General features: G+C 36.8%; 1 protein-coding gene across 1 annotated transcript; it reads left to right on the top strand.

Annotated features, from left to right (window-relative positions):
- Nucleotides 1-33: 33 nt before the first annotated feature.
- Nucleotides 34-24,415, top strand: LOC110441455. The gene is made up of 6 exons (XM_021484605.1): nucleotides 34-624; nucleotides 1,404-1,609; nucleotides 4,407-4,630; nucleotides 8,180-8,245; nucleotides 18,177-18,323; nucleotides 22,730-24,415. The coding sequence occupies exons 1-6, from the start codon at nucleotides 189-191 to the stop codon at nucleotides 23,043-23,045; spliced, it is 1,395 nt and encodes a 464-aa protein (XP_021340280.1). The 5' UTR covers nucleotides 34-188; the 3' UTR covers nucleotides 23,046-24,415.
- Nucleotides 24,416-24,421: the final 6 nt, after the last annotated feature.

The following is a 24,421-nucleotide window of genomic DNA, read 5'->3' as shown; positions in this document are numbered from 1 at the left end:
TTAAATTAATGTGGTTTTTGATTTCAATTTCTCTGATACTTTTTACCTTTCATGCTGTTTTACAAGTATCGCCTCCCTCAAATAACATTAGAGGTCAAACATCAAACCATAGTTTTCAACCTCACGAAGAGTCCTTCAATGACAGTAGTGCGAACCCATTTGTCTGTCCCAATTTCCCTCCAACTGAAATGGATGAAGAAAGCATCCGACGGGGAGTTGATGTACAATTGGCCAATGATACATTTCAAGATCAGAGATGTTCTAATGAGACGGAACAGCCAGTTCCAGATAACAACCTGCATTCAGTGAATGAAACAGCCAAGGAAAGCTACTTGGCGAGCATGTCAAGGCAAGAACCTAGGCAGCATGTTTCCCATTCAAAGTTTCATCCTGCTGACACATGCGTCATTGAAATGGAACCAACTGAGGATGAGGTAACTATGCACAACATTCAGCCGGTTTCAGATCACAACCTTCACCCAGTGAATGGAACAGCCAAGGAAAGCTACTTGGCGAGCATGTTGAGGCAAGAACTCGGGCAGCATAATAACCAAAATGTTATCCATATAGATCCTAATGCTGATGAAGATTGTAGAAACCGACCACCAGAGAACCAACCTCAAGGTAACTGTTGACAAAACAGAATAATTTTTGCAGTACATATACTATTTGTTTTAATTTTAACAGTTTTAATATTGGATAATTCAAAAATTACAGCCATGTAAATTTATATAATATATAGAAGATGTTTTTTACTAGCTTACCTGGCCCAAAGCTTATGCTATTTAGTGTCATTTGTTGTCTAATGTCCTTTATTTTGATGTCTGAGTTATCAACTTTTCCTTTAAAAAAGACTACTTGTACAGAATGGCTGAAGGAAGATTAACTATACTTTGCAAAGGGCATCCCTTAGGGTCAAGAACAAAGATTTTCTTGTTACGACACATTTCATGATTATGGAAAACCCAAAATAAATTATGTTGCATAAATTGTAATAATACATAGAATGACCAGATAAATAAGTATGAAAAATGAAAAACTATCATTTAGGGATTGTGAAAAGATTCATGTAGCACAACCAATAAATGTTTCTATGTGACGTTTATGATGACTTTCACTGTATATATGCTGTCACCTTCATCAGACAAATGACCAGTAAAGCGTATCACTATGTACACAAAGGTATAAAATATGTACGAGTTGTCCACAAGTTGTCCAAGCAAATCAATGTCAATTCAGCTACCCTTTAAGCATGACTCGATGTGGGGAATCAAATATATCTATTAAACAAAATATATTAAGGTATAGTGATATCAAGTTATGTTTTTTTGTATAAATCTAATTTTCCATAGCTATGCTGACTACTGTAAATAGTTTTTTAATCAAACCGTTAATCTTTGAAGGTATTCCTCATGGAGGTAGTATTTGGATTCCAGCGCGTTGGTGGTATCGTCATGGAGGTAGGATTTGGATTCCTGGTTGGTGGGATTGCGTATATAATACTTGCAGCTTGGACCAATTTCTGAATGGGCTGTTCCAAATTTTTCGTTTCCGACCACTCCTGCAGCTTTTGGAAGAACTAGCAGGGAGATTCCCCGAGTCATATATGGTAAATTATGTACTTGTTTTCAGTTATAATAAGAGCTCCTGTAAATTTTTCGTTTCCCGCCACTCCTGCAGCTTTTAGAAGGAACTAGCATGGAGATTCCCTAAGTCATATATGGTAAATTATGTACTTGTTTTCAGTTACAATATGAAACGGCAAAGCCTTAAAAGAGCGTAGCTTTTGTTGATCTCTAATATTTACTGATTCAGAATGCGATAAGTTCAAGTTCGGCCCCTTTTTTTTTTTATTATTAAATTCCGTTCTAGGAAGTGTGGCAGCACGTCCGTTTTTGAACATTATTTAACTTTTCCTGTCGCAGGATCGGATGGCTGAACGAGCCCCGACATGGGGTAACTTCGGCCAGGCATTCGGGTAAGTTCGGCCCCCATTGGATCAGCTTGATTATGACGTCATAAAGCATGAAATATCAGATTTTACCGGCGTTTTTACGACGTTTTATGTGTTAACTACATGGGCCGACCACGGTATCATTGGCCGAACCTGTTCAGGCCCAAATTGATATTTCAATAAATTCTTATCGTTCAGCAATATGGTAGTGAGTGATTGGCTTGGCTTTTATGTATTATCATTTGAAGCTGTTAGTGTGTTACACCTTTGACTGTAAAAAAAAGTAGCAATTCCGTTTCAAAAAGTTCTGTTCAGTAATTTAGTAATTTCACATTAGAGTTTTCCTCGCCATTTTTTCGTTCAATGCCCAGCCAACTAAACTGCTAAGATCCTTAAAGATGTGAATATTAGCTCAAAAACAAAAGTTATCAGGGGTGGCCGAACTTGCCCCGGTTTACCGTTTATAGCTTTTTGTATCATTGATGATTGGTAAAAATGTATTCACAATATATATTTAACATCAATGACGCCATTTTCTTCCAGGCAAAGCTAAAGTAGATATTTGTTCTTGTGCGTAACGTATATTATGGATGGGCCAGAGGATAGCGTGCTCGTCTTCATCAAGATGGCCGTATTCAATCCCGGTCACCTGCCTGACCACGCAGGTTTTTTCTGGATACTCCAGCTTCCTCCCACATTAAGAATTAAATCTTCTGTGTGCTTCCGTCAGGGCACAAAAAGAATGATTGAGATAAGTTTGGGAAAAAACTATTTGGTAATTGCTATAGAAAAAGTGCATATTACATATTTGACAATTAGTCTTAAGTAAATGTATAGAGATGTTAGTTAAAAAATTCAATTAAAAAAAGAAAACGTTGTAATACTTTGATGTAACTGAGATCGTCGTTATATTAATATTTAGTCTCAACCACTGTTCCATGCTGAGATGAAGGGCTAAAAAGTTTGTTCAAATTAATGACCTTCACCTATTTTCAAGGTCACTGGGGTCAAATATGTTCAAAACTTTAAACAACTTCTTCTAAACAACCAAAATCCCCAGGGTGATGATATTTGGCCAGTAGCATGCTGAGATGAAGGGCTACAAAGTTTGTTCAAATTAATGACCTTCACCTATTTTCAAGGTCACTGGGGTCAAATATGTTCAAAACTTTAAACAACTTCTTCTAAACAATCAAAATCCCCAGGGTGATGATATTTGGCCAGTAGCATGCTGAGATGAAGGGCTACAAAGTTTGTTCAAATGCATGACCTTCACCCATATTCAAGGTCACAGGGAGCAAATATGTTCAAAATATTTAAATAACTTGTTCTGAATAACCAAAAGGCTCAGGATGTTGATATTTAGTCAGTAGCATGCTGGGATCAAGGACTACTATGTTTGTTAAAGTGAATGACTTTGACTTATATTCAAGGTCACAGGGGTCAAATTTGTTTAAAATCTTTAAAAGACCTCTTCTGAATAACCATGGGTCCCAGGATGTTGATACTTTGCAAGTTGCATCCTGAGATGAAAGGCTATAAAATTTGTTCAAGATAATGACTTTGTTCGACTTTCAATCACATGGGTGAAATGTTTAAAAAAAAAATAACAGGTTCTTTTGAATGTAGCTTTATTTTAGATCACTTTAAAGGCTACAAGTGTGAGATTTATACCAGGTGAGCGAATTTGTATGCCCATTTGGGCCTCTTGTTACTTTTTGTGCCAGTGACAAAAACTGAAATGAAATAAATCTTGAAGCGCTGACAAAAAGATAAATGCAACGGACATCAGTTCCAGAATTTTCCGGGTTTTTTTTATCCTCCCGGAATTAACCGATAAAGGCTGCTGGATTGAGACATGCTTGTGACGTCATAGTATGATAATCTCCGAACGAAGTTTCATGCCTGTTAGTATCACATTTTATGTGATAGACTTTTTTCACTCAGAATGTATATTAGTTTTTATCTCAATAAACAAGTAATAAAACATGAAGATGGTTTTCACTTTATGAATATGTTCATGTATGGGTTGAAACACAGTTGTCTTTGCTTCAAGGATACACTTCCTTTTTCCCCCACTAAACATCTACTTCCGGACGAAAAAAATAAAATAAAGGCAAGGTGTAACAAGGGGAAGCAACTCTGTTTACGCACGCATGTGTTACCATTAAAGAGCTTCGCTTGGGCGCCTTTGGCGCCCGAGAGCTACACTCTTATTAAGAGCTCCTGTAAGTGAATCATTTTTAGATTCAGCATGCAAGATTTATTCTATTATAATGGGAAATCGATTTAGATTTTAAGTAAAATGAAAAGATCTGACATTTATATTGAGAGTCCTAGAGAACCAAAATACGCCCGTAGTTGAAAATTCATCGATGAAATGTGATAGTAGCTTCTAGGCAATGCCAGAAAGCGGAGGACTCGACTATAGCTATAAAAAATATTTTTGCAGCATCTGTTGGTTGCAGTCCGTCTTTGCATGGAAGGACGCTCTACAGTAGCAAAAATCCACCTGTTGCCATATGTTCGTGATATGGAGGGCAGTGAGGGAGAGAGGGTAATGCCTCACATTGAGCGGCAACTTTGTCACAGGATCATCAGACGCTGTGAAGGATGTCACGACAGTCCTGCAAGTCAACTTGTACTGTATAATATCTATTTGAGCATATTTAATCTGTAAGTGCAATTTGATTAAATCTTCATAAAAGTGAGCATAATAAAAGCTTGGAAATGTACTTTTATTTTAGGTTATTGACCAGGTAGCTCAATTGGTAAGAGTGATAGCATAACAATCTGAAGTCCTGAGTTTGATTCCCGTTCTAGACCCGCTGAAATTTTAGACTCGGAATACTATTGTTTATTTCATCTTTATTGGTTCTCAAGAAAGTCCTGCAGGGAATAATTTTCTTTTCAGAAATACATTATCAAAGCCATAGTCATGCCATAAAAACCGATTCTAACACTTCCAGTTTTTGGCATTGTTACGGGCATCCTTAATGGAGATTTGCTGTAAACATATTGAGGTCAAGTAAAAAAATCAATAACTATTTTAAATGATTAATGCTATTTCGGGACACATTGAATATACACATGTGGAGCCTTGTGTAAGAGTGTTACTTTACTACTACAGTAAAATCTTTATTAAACAAAAACCAAAATTAAAATTCAAAACCAGTTCAAAGCGATTGTTTAATGAGTCTGACCACACATGACCAAATGAATGACTCATTTATTAGCTCACCTGGCCCGAAGGGCCAAGTGAGCTTATGGCATGGTGCGGCCTCCGGCGTCCGTCCGGTGTTTACTTTTTACTTTAAAAAACTTCTTCTCAGTAACCAATGGGCCTATGGTGATGATATTTGGCCAGAAACATGCTTGGATGAAGGGCTACCAAGTTTGTTCAAATAAATGACCTTCATCAATTTTCAAGGTCACGGGGGTCAAATATGTTAAAACCTTTAATCAACTTCTTCTCAATAACCAAGAGCCCAGGCTGATGATATTTGGCATGTAGCATGCTGGGATGAAGGGCTACCAAGTTTGTTCAAATGAATGACCTCAATAACCAAGAGGCCCATGCTTATGATAGTTGGCATTTAGCATGCTGGGATGAAAGGCTACCAAGTTTGTTCAAGTGAATGACCTTGACCCACTTTCAAGGTCACAGGGATCAAATGTCTTAAAATCTTCAAACGACTTCTTCTGAATAACCAAAAGGCCCAGGGTACTGATATTCGGCCTGTAGCATGCTTGGAGGAAGGGCTACCAAGTTTGTTCAAATGAATTACCTTGACCCACTTTCAAGGTCACAGGGGTCAAATGTCTTAAAATCTTCAAACGACTTCTTCTTAATAACCAAAAGGCCCAGGGTACTGGTATTGGGCCTGTAGCATGCTGGGATGAAGGGCTACCAAGTTTGTTTGAATGAATGACCTTGACAAACTTTCAAGGTCACTGAGGTCATATGTCTTAAAATCTTCAAACAACTTCTTCTCAATAACCAAAAAACCCAGGGTACTGAAATTGGGCCTGTAGCATGCTGGGATGAAGGGCTACCAAGTTTGTTCAAATGAATGACCTTGACCCATATTCAAGGTCACTGGCGACTTCTTCTCAATAACCAAACTGCCCAGGGTGATGATATTTGGCCAGTAGCATGCTAGGGTAAAGGGCTATCAAGTTTGTTCAAATGAATGACCTTCATTTATGTTCAAGGTCACAAGGGTCAATTGTCTAAAAAAAAACTTTGAACAACTTCTTCTCAATAACCAAAATGCCCAGGGTGATGATACTTGGCCAGTAGCATGCTGACATGAAGGGCTACAAAGTTTGTTCAAATGAATGACTTTCATCCATATTCAAGGTCACAGGGGTCAAATATGTTAAAAACTTTAAACAACTTCTTCTCAATAACCAAATTGCCCAGGGCGATGATATTTGGCCAGTAGCATGCTGAGATGAAGGGCTACAAAGTTTGTTCAAATCAATGACCTTCACCCATATTCAAGGTCACAAGGGTCAAACATGTTAAAAACTTTAAACAACTTCTGAATAACCAAACTGCACAGGGTGATGATATTTGGCCAGTAGCATGCTGAGATGAAAGGCTACAAAGTTTGTTCAACTGCATGACCTTCACCCATATTCAAGGTCACAGGGGTCAAATAGGTTCAAAATATTTAAACAACTTGTTCTGAATAACCAAAAGGCTCAGGATGTTGATATTTAGTAAGTAGCATGCTGGATCAAGGACTACTATGTTTGTTAAAGTGAATGACTTTGACTCATATTCAAGGTCACAGGAGTCAAATTTGTTTAAAATATTTAAACGACCTCTTCTGAATAACCATGGGTTGCAGGATGTTGATACTTTGAAAATTGCATCCCGAGATGAAAGGCTATAAGATGTGTACAACATAATGACTTTGTTCGTCTTTCAATCACAGTGGTGGAATGTTTTAAAAAAAAAAAGAATGGGTCTTTTGAATGAATTTTAATCATAAATACTGATATTTTGCCTGTAGCTTTATTTTAGATCACTTTTAAGGTTACAAGTGTGAGATTTATACCAGGTGAGCGATGCAGGCCCATTGGGCCTCTTGTTTGGATGTGACGAAAACAATAAAACATATAATCAAAATATGCCTTAGTTGGTTTCCTTGACAAAATGATGCTGGGGAGTAACTACCATACATGTATATGATATATATAGCTGGCAATTTTCAGGGAAAAAAATGAAATAATATAGTCAAATATGATAAAGCTGGTTGTAAAATTAACCCTCACCCAAGGGATAATCTGATGCCCCAAGGAAAGTGTATTTCACAATTTTGATAAAGCACCTAAGGACTTTTCCATCCATGAAAAAGATAAAGTTTAAGCATATCTTAGTTTGAAAAATAAGATTATTGAAAATTTAGCCAATTTGACCCCTTTTGGGTCTCATTGGGGCGGGTCAGGGTCTTCATTTTGATAGCATCGAATTGCAATCACATGATAATTCAAATCCATGTTTGAAATCTTTTCTCAGCTGTTATAAGCAAACTATACCCAAAATGTTACTTCCCTATATATACTTAATCATCCACGGCCTGGATGTAACAACACTTTTCATTGGTTAATTTACCATGTATTATTGGAGGATAGACCATGTGTGTGCATATGTTTTTTTCCAACAAAATAACGTCTTCCAGAAACTTCCTCGGCAAAAGTAAACAAGCAAGACTCATGATCAGGTATGGTTTCCTTTGTGGAATGAGGGTACACACATTTAATTTTGTATGCATTTGAAGATTTGCTAGAGGACATTTTACATTGTAGAATAGATATAATCAAGGTATGTTTGTATCTATAACTCAGGATTAAAATATGTTGAAAAAATAATCAGTATTTTCTCACCCTAGTTATATAATCCACCACAATACATGAATATGTGTTGATCATTTCTTAAGTATCCTTTCCCCTCTTCAAGGGGGGAATGGATGACCTGGAGGTAGAGGAATTCACAAGTTTTTAATGAAGCACCTAGGTTTGTAGGAGCTCTCCATTCATGAAGAGGATTTGTTTCTAACATTTATGAACTGCCCCACTAATCAACCCACAAACCTACAACTGACATTGGCTCCATCACCTAAGTTTAACTTCTTTTCAACTTACATTGAATTGAATATAACTGCATTTATTATTATATAGTAATTGAATTTAACAATACTTTTTTACTTACAGTTCAACAGGTTTCCAAGAAGCTTTCAGGTCCTACTTTATTCGACATGGAGAATGCCGTCGGGAAGGGTAGGTTATTTCTATGTTATCTAAATTTTAAAACACACACCTTCTCTTGTACTAAGCACCACAAGATCTTATTATATTTAAAAATTTCATATTGATACCCATGAATAACAGTAAGTCTTTAAACATGAAATTTTTAGCTCACATGGTTGCTCATGTAAGCTATTGCTTTCAATCTTTGTCCTTGGGATGTTTGTTAACATGGTTCGCACAGGTCTTGAAAAACCCTTGAACTTGATGTCTGTCCTGAAAAACCCTTGAAAATGACTGTAAGCCTTGAAAAACCCTTGAAAATCAGTGAAATTAGTTGGGTATCCGTTTCTGTCATGTTAATTCAGTATTTTGTAAACATTCGTCGCAAACAATAATTATTTTCAACAGATAGATCGTCAAATTGCAGATAATAATTTTTAATAATTCCGGAAAATATATATCGATGAAGTTTCCAGTTTTACTTTTTCAATACGTATCATTACTGCGTTTTCAATACGTATCATTACTGCGTTTGAGTTGAGGGAGTCTCGTAGTCAAAGCGCCAAAGTGACATATGGTCATGCGCATTAAGAGTATTGTTAACAGGAGGGGAACACGAACGGAACAACTGCGATGGGGAAACTTGTGTTTTTTCAATCGCAAATGGCTTGACGATCCCAGATTTTTTTTGGGTTAGGGAGTTCAAGGGTGATAGAACTTTTGCTTTGTGCTCGCTGTGTAACAAAATTATCGATCCTGAAAAGGTGTTGTTACAATTTGTGCCCATATGTATATCTAAGATGGCTGCCCTGGCATATTTACAACTTCTTCTTAAGAAAGTCTGCACCGATTGACTCCTTACTTGGAACAATTGATCCATATGAGGTCCCTAGAGGAATACATATACCAATTGTGGTTAATATTACAATGGCAGAATTGGAGATGAAGATCATTGAAGTTTGTAAAAATATTCTCTGCTTTTCAAAAAGATCAAAGTCAATAATGCATCATATAACGTTAACAGAAAATGTTTCAGAAGCAATAAATATCAAATTGATCGGATGGCCATTTATTATCAATTACTAAAACAAATCAAAAAAAGTTAAAAATGAAAAAGTTTAAAAAATAGGTGACCTTAGACCCCAATTGGCAAGGATTTAGTCTTGACCTTTTTCCTTATTACATGGCATAGGTCAAATTTAGACCATGACCTACAACATGTTAAAATATCAAGGGAATACCTGCTGTCATTAAGCAGAAAAGGCTGTGACAAGATTTGTGTAGAATAATAATAAAAACTAGAAATTGTTGACTAACAATTTGACGGGCTTTTCACTGTAAGGCCTTGTAATAATAACTTGGAAGCAAATGAGCGTTGTTGTATACGAATGTTGTCTGTAAAAGTCATATAGTCTGTCCACTATGTACGTCAGGATGATGAATTGAAACTTAGCTTTCTGTCTATATTGGTTGGGTTTGCCATGCAAAAGAAAGGCTGATGTTTACCCACTGCAGTAGAGATGTAAACTGTCCCTACTTTTAAGATTGAGAGTGCGTAGTAATCGATGTAGTATTACCAGCGTGTATTAGATGTCTTGATATAAATCAAAGTACTGAGAGTATATGTAGAGTAGGTCAAGGTCATTCATTTGCACACTCTTTAAAGCCTTTCATTCAAGCATGCTTCTTTGCCAAACATCGTTACCCTGGAATTATTGGTTATTCAGAAAAAGTGGTTTCAATATTTTTAGCCCACCATGATCATCTGATGTACAAGAGGGATCTTTCTCAAATTTTATATGTAGGTTCCTCTTAGTCCTAAGCTGACAGGGCAACTTTTGAGACTGATCGGATAAACAACATGGCCGACAGGTAGCCATCTTGGATTTTGATAGTGAAAGTTTGTTATCGGTATTTCTCAAGAAGTACCAGAAGGATCTTTCTCAAATTTAATATGTAGGTTTGCCTTGGTCCTTAGCTGTGCAGGGCAACTTTTGAGACTGATCGGATAAACAACATGGCCGACAGGCAGCGATCTTGGATTTTGATAGTGAAAGTTTGTTATCGCTATTTCTCGGGAAGTACCAGAAGGATCTTTCTCAAATTTTATATGTAGGTTCCCCTTGTTCCCTTGTTGTGCAGCAGTACCTGAAATGGACGGTCGCTTGCTTGCCAATGGCGGTTAAAGTCTTGCTCGAGTTACTAAAAGTTGTCAAAAGTGAGGTAGTCACTGGCCCAACAGAAATAGTTTGAGCTACTGTTGAAAAAATAATGAATAAAAGAAATTATAGTCCCTTCCACATTAACTGGGGGGGGTACAGTTTTCAGTTGTCATTACTTTGATTTGAATCGAACTGTCCAATGATTTAGAAAATGTGATGATTTTTTTTCCAGATTTTCTATATAAATATACGTCCAGGTTGTCTTCTTTGATGTGCGAGTTTTGTGTATTTCTTCGGGAAACCTGAATGGAGTGGGTTGAAGAATTAGAAATATAATTTTTTATTCTGTTTAACATATTACAAACATTGTCATGTTATATGTAATTTAAATGTGGTGAAGCCTTGTGTTAAATGCTGTGGAAATATTTCTCCCCAATATTATTTGGGCCACCAATATGTCATTTGGGCCAGTGCTTCAAATTTTTTACTCGCCCCAAAACAAATTTGGGGCAAGCCAATGAAGGTTCCCACTATCCTTTGTTTACTTTTGAAACTGATCAGTTAAACAAAATGGCCTACCGACAGCCATCTTCGATTTTTGACATTGAAGGTTTGTTAGTACTATTTCTCAGGAATAACTTGAAAGATCTTTCTCAAATTTAATATGTAGGTTCCCCTTGATCCCTCCTTGTGCATGTTATATTTTGAGACTGATCATAAAAACAAAATGGCGAAAGGAAGAACTAAACAGATCTTTCTCATATTGCAATGATCGATTCTATTTCTTTCACATTAAGTACTGTACTAGTAAATATGTGAAATGACAAACTCACTTTGAAGGTTGGCTTTCATACACATCAGTATTAAGTTTAGATCAAAAGTTACCTCAAGGTGCATTTACTGTTAACATGACTCGATCAAACAGAATAGAGGAAAGAAGAGAAAAGATCGAACTGACAAAGAACTAATGAAGATGGTACAATGGTGGGCGCCAAGATCCCTCTGGGATCTCTTGTTACATATATGACCTCTGTGACCTTGAAAGTCATTCAAGGTCAATCATATTTTCAAACTTGATAGCCAATTACCTTGCCGTGTTATTGATCAAATAGTAGGACTCTAGACCTTGTAGAACTTTAGAAGAAGTTTTTTGAAGTCATTATCTTGAAATAGCACATATGAAGTTTGACCCCTGAATAACTCAAAACTTGACCCGGTCAACTCAAAATGTTTTATGCCAAAAATGTGCACATTTGTGTTGTCCACATCATACTTGAATGTAAAATGAATTTATTGAACAATTTTCGAAATATTCTTGATTAAAAGTAATTTTAATTTTTTAAACATTTGAAATTTGTGACCTTGATTGTGACCTTGATAGTTGATCAATGTCAACCATTTTTAGCTCACCTGCCCGAAGGGCAAGTGAGCTTATGTCATGGTGCAAGCGTCCGTCATCAGTCCGTCCATCCTCGTCCTTCAACTTTTCCTTTAAACAACTTCTTCTGAAGAATGGACAGGCCTAGAGTCATGATATTTTATTTGTTTGTAGGAGCACGACAAAGNGGAGCCCTACAAAGTTTGAGAACGAAAATGACCTTGACCTGTTTTCAAGGTCACAGGGGTCAAATATTGAAAAAACTTCAAACGACTTCTTCTGAAGAACTGAAAGGTATAGAATCTTCATATTTGGCTGATGGCTTCCTGGGATAGAGCCCAACAAAGTTTAAGAATGAAAATGACCTTGACCTACTTTCAAGGTCACGGGGGTCAAATGTGTCAAACACTTCAAACAACTTCTTTTTAAGATCTAGAAGGTATAGAATCTTCATATTTGGCTGATGGATTCCTGGGATGAAGCTCAACAAAGTTTGAGAATGAAAATGACCTTGACCACCTTTCATGGTCACAGGGGTCAAATGTGTCAAACACTTCAAACAACTTCTTCTGAAGAACTGAAAGGTATAGAATCTTTATATTTGGCTGGTGGTTTCCTAGGATAGAGCCCAACAAAGTTTAAGAATGAAAATTAATTTGACCTACTTTCAAGGTCACAGGTGTCATATATGTCAAAAGCTTCAAATGACTTCTTCGAAGAACTGAAAGGTATAGAATCTTTATATTTGGCTGGTGGTTTCCTAGGATAGAGCCCAACAAAGTTTAAGAATGAAAATTAATTTGACCTACTTTCAAGGTCACAGGTGTCATATATGTCAAAAGCTTCAAATGACTTCTTCGAAGAACTGAAAGGTATAGAATCTTTATATTTGGCTTGTAGCTTCCAAGGAAAGAGCCCAACAAAGTTTGAGAATGAAAATGACCTTGACCTACTTTTTAGGTCACATGAGGCAGATATTTCAAACAGTCCAAACGATTTCTTCTGAAGATTTGGAAGTTATAGAACCTTAATATTTGGCTGGTTATTTCCTGGGAAAGAGCCCAACAAAGTTTGTGAATAAAAGTTACCTTGACCTACTTTCAAGGTCACAGGAGTCAGATATGTCTAACGCTTAGAACAACTAAGATCGTGGAAGTTTGTAAAAATAATGTCGGCTTTTCAAAAAAGATCAAAGGCAATAATCAACACGCCATAGAACGTTAACGGAAAATGTTACAGAAAAACTTAACACATCAAATTCAGCGGGATGGCATTCTACATCGATCTATAGGAGAATTTTTCAAGAAAAATGGTGACTTTTGACCCAACAGCAAGCTTTTTTATTTAAAATATTTTGTATTATCATATATTGAGAAAAAACTAGATATGGAAATTATCTACAAATAATATAATTGTAAGAATTCTGTACAATCAACGGTTCTCGAGTAATAGCGGTTTGAAAGATGTTATCCTATGACGTCATAGTGGCCATATTGGATTTTTGACCTACTTGAAAATGTTCCTGGAACATCTTCAGACCTTGGCCTACAACATGCTCAAAAGACTATAAACCTATCTTTTACCAATCAAAAGATACAGACTCCACAAAAGTACGGAAGAAGAATAAGAATTCTTTTCACCAGTTGGTGAAAAGCCCTAATTAAATACATTCACCCGTTAATGAGGTATTGCAATTAGAGAAAAATTTGGATATGACGTCATGGCGTCCATTTTGTTTTTTTGATAAAGTTGAAAATGTTACCAAAATTTTAGAGGCCATTTGGGGAAACCTTTTCCATAACAACTTAACGAAATATTTGTCATTGATATAAGAGTAAAACAAGTTTTAATATATTGTCGGCATTTTTGCTCACCTGGTGCAAAGGGCCAAGTGAGCTTATTTATGCCGTGGGGGGCGTCCGTCCAGCGTCAATATTTTACTTTAAACAACTTGTTCTTAATAACCAAGAGGCTTAGAGTGATGGTATTTGGCCAGAAGCAAACTGGAATGAAGGGCTATCAAGTTTGTTCAAATGAATGACCTTGACCCATATTCAAGGTCACAAGGGTCAAATATGTTAAAAACATTAAACAACTTCCTCTGATTAACCAAAATGCACAGGGTGATGATATTTGGCCAGTAGCATGCTAGGGTAAAGGGCTATCAAGTTTGTTCAAATGAATGACCTTCACTTATATTCAAGGTCACAGGGGTCAATTGTCTAAAAAAATCTTTAAACAACTTCTTCTGAATAACTAAGAGGCCTAGGATAATGAAATTTTGCCAGTAACATGCTAGGGTGAAGAGCTACCAAGTTTGTTCAAATGAATGACCTTTACATATATTGAAGGCGACAGGGGTAAAATATGTTTAAAACCTTTAAACAACTTCTCCTCAATAACCAAATGGCCTAGGATAATGAAATTTTGCCAGTAACATGCTAGGATGAAGAGCTAGCAAGTTTGTTCAAATGAAAGACTTTGACAAATATTCAAGGTCACAGGGGTCAAATATATTTAAAACCTTTAATCAACTTTTCAATTACAACTTTTCAATTACCAAAAGGCCTAGGATAATAATATTTGGCCACTAGCATGCTGGATAAAGGGCTACCAACTTTGTTCAAACAAATGACCTTGACGTATATTCAAGGTCACATGGGTCTAATATGTTTTAAACCTTAAAACAACTTCTACTGAATAACCAAAATGCCAAGGGTTATGATATTTGGCCAGTAGCATGCTGAGATGAAGGGCTACCAAGTTTGTTCAAATGAATGACCTTCACCTATTGTCAAGGTCACAGGGGTAAAATATTTTTAAAACCTTTAAACAACTTATCAATAACCAAAAGGCCTAGGATAATGATATTTGGCCAGTAAAATGCTGGTATAAAGGGCTACCAAGTTTGTTCAGATGAAAGACCTTGGTTTATATTCAATGTCACATGGGTCAAATATGTTTTAAACCTTTAAACAACTTATTCTGAATAACCAAAATGCCCTGGAAGATGATATATGGGCCAGTAACATACTGGGATTAAGGGCTACAAATTTGTTGAAACGAATGAGCTTGACGTATATTCAAGGTCACAGGGGTCAAATATGTTTAAAACCGTAAAACAACTTCAATAACCAAAAGGCCTAGGATAATAATATTTGGCAAGTAATATGCTGGGATAAAGGGCTACGAAGTTTGTTCAAATGAATGACCTTGACAGATATTCAAGGTCACAGTGATCAAATGTGTTTAAAACACTTAAACAACTTCTGAATAACCAAAATACCCAGGATGATGATATTTGACCAGTAACATGCTAGGATGCCGGGCTACAAAGTTTGTTCAAATGAATGACCTTCACCTATTGTCAAGGTCACAGGGGTAAAATATTTTTAAAACCACGGGTCTAATGTCTTAAAATTTTCAAACAACTTCTCCTCAATAACAGAAAGGCCAAGGGGACTGAAATTTGGCCTGTAGTATACTGGGATGAAGGACTAACAAGTTTATTCAAATGAATGACCTTGACCCACTTTCAAGGTTACATGGGTCAATTGTCTTAAAAGCTTCAAACGACTTCTCAATAACCGAAAGGCCAAGGGGACTGAAATTGGGCGTGTATGATACTGGGATGAAGGACTAACAAGTTTGTTCAAATAAATGACCTTGACCCACTTTCAAGGTCACAGGGGTCAAATGTCTTAACATTTTCAAACAAATTCTTCTCAATAACCGAAAGGCCAAGGGGACTGAAATTGGGCCTGTATCATACTGGGATGAAGGATTAACAAGTTTCTTCAAATGAATGACCTTGACCCACTTTCGAGGTCATTTGGGTCAGATGTCTTAAAATCTTCAAACAACTTCTCAATAACCGATAAGACAAGGGTACTGATATTTGGCCTGTAGCATGCTCGGATGAAGGAATGCCAAGTTTGTCCATATGAATGACCTTGACTAACTTTCAAGGTTACAGGGGTAAAAGTTCTTAAAATCTTCAAACAACTTCTTCTTAATAACCAAAAGGCCCAGGTTACTGATATTTGGCCAGTAGCATGCTGGAATGAAGGGCTACAAAGTTTGTTCAAATGAATGACCTTGACCAACTTTCAAGGTAACAGGGGTCAAATGTCTTAAAATCTTCAATCAACTTCTTCTCAGTAACCAAAAGGCCCAAAGTACTGATATTGGGCCTGTAGGTAGCATCCTGGGATGAAGGACTTTCCAGTTTGTTTGAATAAATGACCTTGACCCACTTTTAACCTAATGTCCTTGTTCAACATTCAAGGTCACATGCGTCATATGTTTAAATCTTTTAATGTGTTCTTATGAATCAAACACTAATATTCTGCCTGTAGCTGTATTTTAATCCACTTTTAAGATTACAAGTGTGAGATTAATACCAGGTGAGCGATGCAGGCCCATTGGGCCTCTTGTTTGTCACTTTGAATAATATTTCTGTTCATGTTTTAAATCAAAAATCAACTCTCTGTATAAATATATAGGAACTCAGGTGACCGTTTAGGCCCATGGGCCTCTTGGTACTTTAAACAACTTCTTTTCAGTAACCAAAAGGCCTAGGATGATGATATTTTGCCAGTAGCATGCTGGAATCAAGGGCTACCACGTTTGTACGAATGAATGACCTTCATTATTTTTCAAGGTCACAGTGGTCAAATATGTTTAAAACACTTCTTCTGCATGTTCTTCTGCATGCCCAAGAGGCCTAGGATAATGATAATTTGCCAGTTAGATGCTGGGATGAAGGGCTACCAAGTTTGTTCAAATGAATGACCTTCGCTCATATTCAAGGTCACAGGGATCTTTAAATCTTTAAATGACTTGTTCTGAATATTCAAAAGGTCCAGGGTAATGATATTTAGCCAGAAGCATGCCGAGACAGAAGGCTATAAACTCTTTCAAGGTCACAGGGATCATATGTTTAAATCATTTTATAGATTTTAATGAATCGACCACAGATATTTTGCCTGTAGCTGTATATCAGTCCACTTTTAAGATTACAAGTGTGAGATTTATACCAGGTGAGCGATTCAGGCCCATTGGGTCTCTTGTTTGAAGTTTGTTTCACATAAATACACATTCAAACTTTGACCCCTACCAAAAACCGAAAGTTGACTTTTTATGATAATTCTTGTGCATAACCTTGGTAGCCCATACATAGACCAAAAACCAATATCCGTGGCATTTTCATTATTGAGAAGGAGTCATTTGAAGATTTTAACATAATTCACCCCAGTGACCTTGAACATGGGTCAAGGTCATTCCTATTATCAAACTTGATAGTCCATTGCTTGAGCATGATATTCACCAAATATCATGACCTTGGGTCACTTGGTTATTAAGAAGATTTCTTTTCACAAAATTACACATTCGTACTTTGACACCTAATGAAACCCAGAAGTTGACATTTTACTCAATAGTGTTTCCCTAGAAAAGTTATTAATTTGTTATTCTGCACAACATATCCAAAGATGAATTAAATACATTTACCCTTTATTGAGTGATTGCAATTGGAGTTAAAATCAGATATGCCGTCATGGCGTCCATTTTGTTTTTTCAATGAAGTTGAAAATATTTCCAAATGTTAGAGGACATCTGGGGAAACTTTTTCCATTACTAAAGGAAACATTTGTCATTGATATTGGAGATATTGGAGTAAAACAAATGTTACCAAATTGTCCGCATTTTTAAAAGATCAAAAGGAAATATTCAAAATGGCATACAACGTTAATTGTAAATGTTACAGAAAAAGACATCAAATTCATCGGAATGAATGTTTATTAAAAATTTGTGACCTTTGACTCAACAGCGAGCTTTTTTATTTTAAATATTTTGTATTAACATGTAATTAGAAAAAGTTAGATATGAGAATTATAACCTATGACGTCATGGTGGCCATATTGGATTTTTGACCTACTTGGAAATGTTCATGGAACATCTTCAGACCTTGGCCTACAACATACTTAAAAGACTATAAACTTATCTTTTACCAATCAAAAATAAAAAGAAGAATAAGAAGAATAAGAAACATAACAATTCCAATAGGTCTTTTCACAAAAAGTGAAAAGCCCTTATAAATAGGTCAAACAAAAATCTCTCTTTGAATTGACATGAAATGTCAAACACAAGTTAACTCAAAAGTTACCTCAAGGTGAATGGTCTGTTGACATGACTAAGAGAAATAAAGAAAAATAATAGAACTAGCATAGGACCAGAATGAGCTTACAAATGATAATTAGCCAAGACCCCTCTGATTGGTTGTGTTAAGGAATTTGTGGTACTGACGTTAAATGCAACAATAGCGAAATATAACGTCTCTGAAATAAATTTGTTTAAGAGTATTCAGCTCACATTATATTTTTTTGTTTGAATTAAACATTGTTCTATGATGTGTCTACAGGTGTGGCGGTCGAACAATCAGCAATGTTATATTTGAATCAGGAACTCCCCCATTGATCCTGGCAGTGAACTTGATCCCTCTACATCGTCACATACCAAACAGTCAAAGTGTCAATGATAGTGAGATTGTAGAGCTGTTTGGAGAGAGGTAATGATTATTAACTCCTTAGTAATTAAGATCTGGTCGATTCTGGCAAATGTCATAAAAAATCACTCTGATCTTTATTTGAAAATACAAATAAAATGAGGACCAACATCTGCTAGTGGATGTTCAGTAAAGTTCTGTTTACCCCAGTTGGTGGATTCCTAATAAGAATTCACTAGTCCGGCCATAAGAGTAATCGAAATTCAAAGGAGAGATGACCAGACAACATCAAATGGGGAGTCTCTGCAAATTTATTCCCCTTTACATGTTTTGGCCCACTATGTGGGCCGTCATCATAACAATGCATTATTTTCAAAAGGAACATGAGAACAGAAAGCGGTGCGCTGCCTAGCGACAAACAACAAAAACAGTATATAGTGACGTCTACAACAGTAAAAACAACAATGATGTCATAGCATACCGTCGTCCGTCCGTCGTCCATCCGTCCTCGTCCGTCAACTTTTCCTTTAAACAACTTCTTCTGAAGAACGGACAGGCCTAGAGTCATAATATTTAGCTGAAAGCTTCGTTGGTAGGAGCCCTACAAAGTTTGAGAACGAAAATGACCTTGACCTGTTTTCAAGGTCACAGGGGTCAAATATGTCAAAAACTTCAAACGACTTCTTCTGAAGAACTAAAAGGTATAGAATCTTCATATTTGGCTGATGGCTTCCTGGGATAGAGCCCAACAAAGTTTGAGAATGAAAATGACCTTGACCTACTTTCAAGGTCACAGGGGTCAAATGTGTCAAACACTTCAAACGACTTCTTCTGAAGAACTGAAAGGTATAGAATCTTTATATTTGGCTGGTGGCTTCCTGGGATAGAGACCAACAAAGTTTGAGAATGAAAATTAGTTTGACCTACTTTCAAGGTCACAGGGGTCAAATATGTCAAAAACTTCAAACGACTTCTTCTGAAGAATTAAAAGGTATAGAATCTTCATATTTGGCTGATGGCTTCCTTGGATGGAGCCCAACAAAGTTTGAGAATGAAAATTACCTTGACCTTCTTTCAAGGTCACAGGGGTCAAATGTGTCAAACACTTCAAACGACTTCTTCTGAAGAACTGAAAGGTATATAATCTTTATATTTGGCTGGTGGCTTCCTGGGATAGAGCCCAACAAAGTTTGAGAATGAAAACTAGTTTGACCTACTTTCAAGGTCACAGGGGTCATATATGTCAAAAGCTTCAAATGACTTCTTCTGAAGAACTGAAAGGTATAGAATCTTTATTTTTGATTGATGGCTTCCTTGGATAGAGCCCGACAAAGTTTGAGAATGAAAATGACCTTGACCTTCTTTCAAGGTCACAGGAGTCAAATGTGTCAGACACTTCAAACGACTTCTTCTGAAGAACTGAAAGGTATAGAATCTTTATATTTGGCTGGTCGCTTCCTGGGATAGAGCCCAACAAATTTTGAGAATTAAAATTAGTTTGGCCTACTTTCAAGGTCACAGGGGTCCAATATGTCAAAAGCTTCAAATGACTTCTTCTGAAGAACTGAAAGGTATAGAATCTTTATATTTGGCTTGTAGCTTCCTAGGAAAGAGCCGAACAAAGTTTGAAAATGAAAATGACCTTGACCTTCTTTTAAGGTCACATGAGGCAGATATGTCAAACACTTTAAACGACTTCTTCTGAAGAACTGGTAGTTATAAAATCTTAATATTTGGCAGGTGGCTTCCTGGGAAAGAGCCAAACAAAGTTTTCGAATGAAAATGACCTTGACCTACTTTCAAGGTCACAGCGTCCAAATATGTCAAACAGTTCAAACAGCTTCTTCTGAAGAATTAAAAGGCATAAAATTATAATATTTGGCTGGTGACTTCCTGGGATAGCGCTCACCAAAGTTTGCGAATGAAAATGACCTCAACCTACTTTAGAGGTCACAGAGGTCAACAACATTTTAATGGATTTGTTCTTGAGAACTAAAAGGAATGGATTCATAAGATTTGGCTGGTAGCTTTTTGGAATAGAGCTAACCAATTTGAGAAAGAAAATGACATTGACCTACTTACAAGATCAGAGGGGGAAAATATGTCAAGCAACTTCTGAAGAAGAATAAAAAAGCATAGAATCTTATAATTATATTTTGCTGGTAATTTCAACAGATGGAGCCAACAAAGTTTGCGAGGGAAATATTTTTAGTGCAATATAATATTTAATGAGAATATTTTGCTATGACTGCTTAAATATTCAGGTGAGCGATACAGGTCCTCTTGGGCCTCTTGTTCTTTTAAAGAGTGAAGAAGAAACAGAGATAAGCAGACATGCCAGGATAATCTAATGCCTCCATTTCATGACCTAGAGTTTGGTAAACCATTCGGATCCGGAGGTGACTTTGATAGAGACTTATCCTACTCCGTGATGATTTCCAGTGCATCGACACTTGTGGGATATGGAAATATGTGAATTTAACTTAACTATAGTTTTATTATATCACCCATTATATTATCTTATAACACTGAAACAGGTTTATATTTAATTGATGATTAACATCAGTACATCACAAATGGGGGTCATAATGATAGACTACATTATTTCCTTTTTAGGTCACCTGAGCTTTGCTCAAGTGACCTATTCTAATTGCTTTCCGTCCGTCGTCCGTCGTGCATCGTGCGTAAACTTTTTAGGTGACCTGAGACAAAGTCTCAAGTGACCTATTGCGATCACCTTTTGTCCGGCGTCGTCCGGGGTCCGTCGTCCGTCGTGCGTCTGTAAACAATTTACATTTTCGACTTCTTCCCCAAAACCCCTGAACCAATTTCAATGAAATTTTGCAGAAACCTTCCATGGCCAAAGGTCAACAAAATAGTGGCCGGGGTAAACTTTACTATAGTTTATATAGGGAAATCACATTTTGGACCAACTTTGTTTTATTTCCATTGGAAGTAATTCAATTTAGGTTAGCATTATCAGTATTAGGTAGCAGTTTGATAGTATGCACATATGAGCCCTGACTGACCCCCCGGGCTGATGGGTGGGGCCAAAAAGGGTCGAATTGACTGAAATTTCAAAAATCTTCTTCTCAAGACCCAGATATGGTAGAATCAAATACTCTTCATAGCTGGAAGGGTCTTAATGTGCTTTACCAAAATTGTGAATTTCATGACCCTTGGGTCTCACGTTTCCCGCTGGGGAGGGGGTAAACTCTACTATAGTTTATATAGGGATATCACATTTTGGACTGACATTTGTTAAATTGCCATTGGAGGTAATTCAATTTAGGTTAGCATTATCTGAGTATTGGATAGCAGTTTGATGGTATGCACATATGAGCCCTGACTGACCCCCCGGGGCTGATGGGTGGGGCCAAAAAGGGTTGAATTGACTGAAATTTCAAAAATCTTTTTCTCAAGACCCAGATATGGTAGAATCAAACACTCTTCATAGATGGAAGGGTCTTAAGGTTTATGACCCTAGGGTCTCACGTTTACCCCCTGGGGAAGGAATTTATTATGGTTTATAAAGGCAAATGATACTCTGAATATTACATGTTAATAACTTGATTGGAATTATAACCTGAGTTGACAGTTTGATACTTCGAAAATTTCGAGCCAGCCCTACCCCCAAGGGCTGTAGGGTGGGGCCCAAAGGAGTCAGTGTGCTAAAATTTCTTCATTTTCCTTGTTTAGAATCAGAGGTGCTAGTTTCAAATACTTTTTAGTCTTAAATCTGTATGCTAGATATTGAATAAGGTGGTTTTATTGGCTCACCTTCCCGAAGGGCAAGTGAGCTTATGCTGTGGTACGGCGTCCGTCGTCCGCCCGTGGTCAACTTTTCCATTAAAACAACTTCTTCTCAATAACCAAAAGGCCCAGGGTACTCATTTTGGGCAAGTAGCATGCTGAGATGAAGGGCTACCAAGTTTGCTCAAATGAATGACCTTGACCCACTTTCAAGGTCACATGGGTAAAATGTCTTAAAATCTTCAATCAACTTCTTTTCAATAACCAAAAGGTCCAGGGCACTGATATTTGGCCTGTAGCATGCTTGGATGAAGGGCTACCAAGTTTGTTCAAATGAATGACCTTGACCCACTTACAAGGTTACAGGGGTCAAATGTCTTCAAATCTTCAAACAACTTCTCAATAACCAAATGACCTAGGGTACTGATATTGGGCCTGTAACATGCTGGGATGAAGGGCTTTCAAATTTGTTCAAATGAATGACCTTGACCCACTTTCAACCTAATGTCCTTGTTCAACATTCAAGGTCACAGGCGTCATATGTTTAAATCTTTTAATAGGTTCTTATGAATCAAACACTGATATTCTGCCTGTAGCTGTATTTTAGTCCACTTTTAAGATTACAAGTGTGAGATTAATACCAGGTGAGCGATGCAGGCCCATTGGGCCTCTTGTTCCTATTTACTTATTATTAGAAAAATATGATATCATTACAGGTATATGATGTTCCTCTTCACATTTTTTCGACCTGGAAAAGAGGATCTTCACATACAAGGGCACTATATGTCCCGTGTCTTCATACCAGAAGGTAGAACAGACTGCGTAGGCAGACCAGCAGGAAGATGGTACGACTACCCGAACAATCAATATGGCGATCTCGACCCCTGTAAAACAGACCAAAGGGATCCTCCTGGAACATTCCCAAGTTATGTCTACTTCATTAGACTTCCTGCTCCCTCTGAAGCTGCCCCTTGTACTGTCCAGGGGGAGGAGGAGAGCCCACACAGTGAGGACAATGAAGATGATGGCTAGTAGACTAGCATTGTTAACTGTTCTGTCTACAGTAAGGTGTATAGCTTTACATATAACCAAGACATGTTTTCCTCAATGAGACTGAAGGAAGAGCCCCTTAAAATTCTGCAATTGTGTTTTTCTGTGGAATTTGATGGGCTGTTTGAACTCTTAATGTTTGTGTGATAATCCTAGGCCAGAATGACCTGATGTTGACTGATTCATTAATTACAGTCGATAAATTATAGACCCATGATTAATTGGATAATGACCTGGACCAAGTTGCTCAAAGTTTGATCAACTAAGAAATATTATAAATAATGAAATTGTTTTGGTTAACTATTATGAAGCTAACCATGCTTTGAAAACTTAGTCCTGAATGTTTCCATCTTCCTAATTCTAGGTGCTAATTCTACACTTTACCATTTTTTGTGTAAGTATATTGATAATACTTAAGCAACAAGACCTTGAACAAAAATATTTGTCGGTAGTACAAACCACAAAATAAATATAAATTTCTGGTTGTTGTAGAGGTCGCAGGATCACAATTCAGATGTTGGGTCAAGGTCAAGGTCACTGTAACTATCAGCGCTCTAGCGGCTTCATTCCTTGAGGGATTTTTTAACACCAAAGGGCACCATATAATTTCGATTTTGGTTCCGGTCATGTGTCGAATATTCCTGATAACTCTCATATGCATGGACATTTTTATGTACCTGCATTCATTCACTTCTGATCTTTACTCGTGTGTCTTAATTGATCAATTTCATGATATATTTAATTATGAGAATACCTTGAACGAGTTCGTGTTTAAGGTACCAAGATTAAGATAGTTTTTACTATAAAATGAATATAGAATTTTTATTCATCAAATCATTTCTGCAGTGATTTTGATCAGACTTGGTAATAACCTAACATAAAAGTACCTTGTACAAGAATTTGTGTTACTGTCATGGTCACATTTTTAACTGTGTTCTAAACTCACTTGAAGGAAGTTTTAATGTCAATTTAAAATTTGTATGCCCCCGCCATAAAATGGGGGGGAGGGGGGGCATAAAGTGTTGTCCATGTCCGTCCAATGACATATCATGGTAAACTGACATGGTAAACTGACATATCATGGTAAACTGACATTTGGTAAAATGACATATCATGGTAAACTGACATATGGTAAACTGACATATCATGGTAAACTGTCATGGTAAACTGACATATCATGGTAAACTGACATATGGTAAACTGACATATCATGGTAAACTGACATATGGTAAACTGACATATCATGGTAAACTGACATATCATGGTAAAATGACATATCATGGTAAACTGACATGGTAAACTGACATATCATGGTAAACTGACATTTGGTAAAATGACATATCATGGTAAACTGACAT

Source organism: Mizuhopecten yessoensis, unplaced genomic scaffold (assembly GCF_002113885.1).
Source record: "Mizuhopecten yessoensis strain PY_sf001 unplaced genomic scaffold, ASM211388v2 scaffold715969, whole genome shotgun sequence".
Classification (NCBI taxonomy): Eukaryota; Metazoa; Mollusca; class Bivalvia; order Pectinida; family Pectinidae; genus Mizuhopecten; species Mizuhopecten yessoensis.
Note: the sequence above shows the minus strand (reverse complement) of the source record. Positions and strands in the feature narration are given on the sequence as shown.

Coding starts and splice junctions, on each gene's coding strand:
- LOC110441455 (XM_021484605.1), top strand. CDS start 189: ATGGATGAAGAAAGCATCCGACGGGGAGTTGATGTACAATTGGCCAAT. Junction 1,610..4,406: donor GATTCCCCGAGTCATATATG/GTAAATTATGTA, acceptor ATATTTTTGCAG/CATCTGTTGGTTGCAGTCCG. Junction 4,631..8,179: donor TATTTGAGCATATTTAATCT/GTAAGTGCAATT, acceptor TTTTACTTACAG/TTCAACAGGTTTCCAAGAAG.